The following is a 5,563-nucleotide window of genomic DNA, read 5'->3' as shown; positions in this document are numbered from 1 at the left end:
ATCGCCGGGCAAGAGGATATATTTAATGGACCACTATCTGGTGCCGCCCTAACCGTGGTCTACTTTGCGAGATTGGAAAGATAAAATATTTATGTGCGTACGTAAACCGAGCGAAAGGTGCTAGTTTGCCTTCGTCCAACACCGACACAATCAGCGACAGGATTGTGTGCGGACCTTTTTTTGGGGGGACGATGTTTTATCTATTCAAATATTGAACCTATTCACTCCCGTATTCGTTCTATCGTTGACTTTCGTGCTTATATTGTGGCGAATGGTACCAAAAAATACTCTTCCATTACACCAAGCATGGTATAATTGCCGGATACTGTCAGACCCATTGTGTGCCAGAATGGATCGAAAGCATTTATTGGATGTTCGAATGAAAAATCTCACTCCGGCTCTCTCTCAATGTCTCGTCTTAATTGACCAACCAAATTCGCAATTGGATGAATTCGCAGAATGTTGGGGCAAATGTCTTGGAGTGGAGGATTCCCAAAACGCTTCCCAAATGTAATAACAATGACCTGAAATAAACATATTTTTTGGCCATCCAAAAGCTTACTAAATGCTGCCCAACTAAACAAAAAAGCCCCACCCACGGCCATGGGAAGTTGTGGTCTAATGACGCATCGTTTAAAGACGGTGAGATGAGCTGCGTGAGGAACGCTAAATAGGGTCAATCGAGTACAAAATTGGCAACGGGTGGTTAAAGGTGGTAGAGTGTGCCTTGCTGTGCGCTAAATGGAACATGAGCAAGTCAGCTGCTTTTAACCGGTAGCAGCTGAAGTACGTTTTTGCACGCGAACCGGTTATGGTTTGGAGCGTGTACGGGAATGGGAGGGCCATTTCGGGGAGTTGGCGAAAAATAGGGTGAGCGGGTGACGGACGGAAAGCTCATTGAAAACACGGACGGTAAGCATTGTGCAGCACAAGACACATTTAGACATGATAAAGTGTCGAAAAGGTGTAAGTATGTCCTTCTTCTTCTGACTGCTCAAAAACTTTAAAATAACTTCATTGTAAGCGACGACTGAACGAGTCCTGTCCCTCGACGTTAAGCATGATTTTATCATGAGCTGCACTGCATGAAAGTTTTATTCGGGAACAATCGGGTCGGGGATGTTTTTCGATGATGAATGAAAGATTCTCTTCGATAGGTAGTATCTTTATTTTGAAGATGTGTATCCAAATGGCACGGTGGCATGATGGTAGCGGCGCCGGTCTTCACACGAACGGACCGGACCAAAATCCCATGCGAACCCATCTCCCGTAACAAGGATTGACTCTCCGGCTATGTGGTAAAATAAGTCTAGAAAGCCAAAAATGGCAGACATATTGACCTATTGTGTCGTTACGCTAGGAAGAGAGAGAGAGAGAGTGAATCAAGTTCCGATTTAATGGAATTTATGAAAAAAATTTCTTATTCACTTTTTCGACTAAATTTTACCCGTTCTTTGCACACTACAAAACACAACATAAACTACCAAAAATAACGCACAAATTGGTACTCTCACTAAAGGCACTCTTAAATTATCTTCTGAGACCATTAAAAGAAAGTTGGACACTTTAGTTTAATAGATGCAGCTCTAAAAAAGTGAATTTTGGCTGTTGAGCTTTCATACGTTGAGAGGTAATGGATTAACACAAGAAGTGCTTTAATCTGCTGAGCATAATGTGTTACTGTATAATAGTGTCCATGGTTGATGAATTTCGTATTAGTGGCTACTTTTATAGAACTAGGTTTGTCAAAGGTTTTTGAAGCAACCTGCCGAAGTTCGGAACGGATGACGAAAGAGGGCGCCACCATCAGTGCGGATAAAAAGCGTTGCGTTTCGTGAATCGAGCCCTTTCTCCAGTTGCAGGCAGCGTATAAAGCAGTAATAACTTTTGAACCTCTCTTGCCTTAGCTGCAGTTGTTAAAGATAATACCAAAACATTCCGAACGTTTGCAACAAGTTTGATGGAATTATTATTAATTAGTTTATAGTTGTGTTGTTTTGCCACCAGCTCATGTATATCAAGATCTGATTCCAGAGGTCACTATTGGGGTTTGAATTACAGTTTTACATAACATATTGTGGTTGTATATAGTTATTCTTAAAATATACAGTTTGGTATCCAATACTACACTGAAACTGAATATAAGAAGTCATTTTATGGATTATTAGTAGAACATGCTACTGTTATCCGAAATTATCATTTAAGTATCCAAAGACTTAAAACTATTTTTTGCTGGGTTCAATGTTTTGGTATTTAAGCTTATTCCAAATTAGCCATATATCCTGCCATATATCCTGCCATATATCCTGCCATATATATGCTAGCCATATATTTATCAGCCATATATCCTGGATTCACAAAGGAACTGGAAATTGAGCTGTACGAATACATTCAACTTTTTGGCCAGCAGGAAATATTTCATCACATTCAACAACATCACTTAGGCACAATCTGTCATCTCGACTAAAAACAAACCCGACGGCGATTTACCTTCTTCTACGCAAGCGCCAGAATTACGGCCTGTTTGTGTACAAACAATCCGCTGCGCACGGTTTAAAAATAATAGTCGTACACACGCACTCAAATGCTCACGATGTCAGTTCCGATTTGAGCTCGCAATTTGTCGGATCTGATATTGGTTGGCATAGAATACTGGGGAGTTTCTAGCATTTCCAAAATAACGAATTTGTGTGCATTCTAAGTGAGAGGTGCTAAACGAACGCGATACATCTCGAACTGTTCAATCTGTTTGCTTTGATAAGGGTGAAAAGTATAATACACCCGGCAGCAATAATCCTACGAGCCTTATATAAGCAAAAAGAGTTCGCCGTGCAAAGTAAGGCGCAGTGCGCATGCCTACAAGGTGGCAAATATTTTTGTTGTGAAACATTTGGACCCGCTAACGCCAAGGTGACCAATTTGCCAAACTATTGAGACGCAAAACCACAGCAAAAGAGGAAGCGATTGTTATCCTCGGCATTAATTCAGTTGAACGTTTTTTAGGAGAACCGTGTGAAACCGAGGAAGGTTGGCGTTTGGTGCAAGATGTCCAAAAAGCTGCCCGTTCGCACACTGAGCGAACTGACGTTGGCGGAGCTGGCTGGCACAATAGTGGGCGCGATCGGTACCATGGTGCAGACGAGCCTTGCGTTCGGTATTCCGCCCGACTACACACTCCTGATGGTGGAGATCAACTCGTACATGGACAATCTGGGTGCGACGAGCAACATCTACGAGGACCTGCTGCGCGTGATCCTGTGCTCGGACTCACTCGAAGCTTCGATGCGTTTCTGCTGCCTGCAGATGCTGCTGAACGATGGCGTACAGTGTCTGGTGACGGAGATCTTTCCACTAGCGTATTACGAGCGTATACTACAGGTGATCGCGGCCCAGGGGCGCGGTTTGCGCCAGCTAAACATGAAAGGTGTTTGGGTGAAGGAAGAGTGCATGTGTTACATGTTCGAGATTGTGAAGCATTTGCCGCACTTGACCAAACTAACCATCCCTCACATTGCGAACGATAACCTGCTAAAGCACATCGCGGACTACAGCCGAGGTATCAGACAGTTGGACATTAGTGGCGAAACTGACATTACGGAGATTGGCATCGAGTATCTTTGTTACGGAGAGTGTCGGAACCATCTCACCTATGTGGACATTGGTTCGCTCGGGGAGGAAAACATTTGCCACACAGACGTCGCACTGTTGCTGCAGAACCTTCCCAACTTAGCCACCCTGCAATCGTACTCGTTCGTTGGCCGCAGTTTGCAGCACATTATCGAGAAGAAAGATGCTAACTTCCGGTGCCGGTTGGCGTATGTGCACGACACGGAAACAGACGCGTCCACATTGGATGCGATTGTACGGTCCTGTCCACGGTTGGAGCACATCTACCTGGACTCCCCGGAGGCGGGTATTTTGGAGAAGCTGCGTTCGGTAAAGCTGCGCCGGATGAAGCTGTACAAGTTTAGCTCGTACGAGTTGGTTGGATTGATGGAGCACATCGGCAAAGCGCTTTACCATCTGACCGTGATCAAGGGGTATGGCCCGCTGGAGATCGATCGGCTCGTGCGCTCTTGCCCGAACCTGATTGATCTCGACTTCTACATGATGGATTCGCTGACGTTCACGGGTGATACGAGCTTCGGCAATCTGCAGGGGCTGGAGATTTTGAGCAGTCCTATACAGAAACCGAGCTTGCGACGTTTCATCTGCCACACGACCTCGCTACGCCGGTTGGCAGTCGATGCGGTTACCTTCTCCGACGAAGACATCAGCTCGATGGTGATCGAGCACGACTTCTATCAGCTGGAAGACGTTTGGTTTACATCGGCACCGTACCTTTCCATTGCAGCCGTCGAGGTAAGCTGCTAGGTTGTTGCTGTGTTCCATCAACTCACGGTCGGCTTCCTTCTCGACAGATACTGATGGACCGGTGTCCGGAGCTGCAGAGCGTTGGCCAGCTGAGCGGATGGGCCCTGACGCCAGATGACGTGACGCTACTCCGTGGGATACTGAAAAGCTGCAACTCCTCACTGGTACTATCACCAGCAAGTATATTTCCTTGACAGGTGCTCCCAAAACCCAACACGTCCGACGGCTGGGAGACGCTCGTCTTAGTGTGTCTGTGTGTACTCACCGTTTTTACCAACGCTAACACCATGCTCCCTGTTTGATTCTATTTTGTGTCTCCCCTGTCCATTTTTATCCCGCCTTTACCCGGTTCCCCATTCCGTCCGCCCGGCACAACCCCCCCTGGCAGGTGCTCAAGCCGTTCCAGTCCCGCAGGAAAGCTAGACATGCCGTTTCGTGGATCGTAGTGCGACGCGACTGATCGCTAGCTCAAGCAATAAAGATCCGTCAGTGAACTGATTACGAAAAAAAAAGAACACATGCTCTAGGCTCGTTTCAACCACACGTTCTCATGGGGGTTTTGTTTGTTTTTGTTTCTGATTTTTGCAGATCATACAGTCACTTTGACGACGTACCGTGTGCCTTGGTACGAAAGCTCGCAAAAGGTTGTGATGTCTAAATCGTGAGATTGGAATTAAATTTGGAATGTTTTGTTTTATTTTATTTTCTGGTGGTAAAACACAACGCAAAACGCTGAAGTGAAAATTCACGTCTTAAACAATAAACAACGTACCACACAGCGTGTCCTTTTGTTGTAAATTTTGTCCTGTCTTCTTTGTTCGGGTGCAGTTCTGATGTTGCGCTGCCGCTGTTGCGAATTATCGCTAATTATGTACTTCCCGATCGTACAATCCGGCCCAACTGATCGTTCTGTTCGGAGTGTTTTGAGCTTCCTTCCCTATTTTTTTTACCGGCAGCTGATTGATTCGCAGTGGGGCTTTGTTTCACTAAATCGAGCGAGCATAATCAGGTCGCCCCTGTCCAGTCGGACGGTAGGTGCCTGCGCTGGGCAAGAAACGCATTGAGAAAACAAAGTGCATACGAAGGGCAAACGGAATTGCAGGGCACCAGAACCAAAACGAACAAGAGACAAAGCTTCTCGGTTCGGTTCGGAAAGATACCATGGTTGGTTCGCTTTAAAACGTTTCAT

General features: G+C 45.6%; 1 protein-coding gene across 1 annotated transcript; it reads left to right on the top strand.

Annotated features, from left to right (window-relative positions):
• Window positions 1-3,045: 3,045 nt before the first annotated feature.
• LOC128707348 (uncharacterized) lies at window positions 3,046-4,834 on the top strand. The gene is made up of 3 exons (XM_053802299.1): window positions 3,046-4,362; window positions 4,422-4,538; window positions 4,763-4,834. Exons 1-3 carry the CDS (start codon window positions 3,046-3,048, stop codon window positions 4,832-4,834), a joined length of 1,506 nt encoding a protein of 501 aa, XP_053658274.1.
• The last annotated feature ends 729 nt before the right edge of the window (window positions 4,835-5,563 follow it).

The sequence above is a fragment of the Anopheles marshallii genome, chromosome 2, assembly GCF_943734725.1.
Source record: "Anopheles marshallii chromosome 2, idAnoMarsDA_429_01, whole genome shotgun sequence".
NCBI classification, from domain to species: Eukaryota; Metazoa; Arthropoda; class Insecta; order Diptera; family Culicidae; genus Anopheles; species Anopheles marshallii.
The sequence above is the reverse complement of the archived record's forward strand: the minus strand, read 5'-3'. Positions and strand labels throughout refer to the sequence as shown.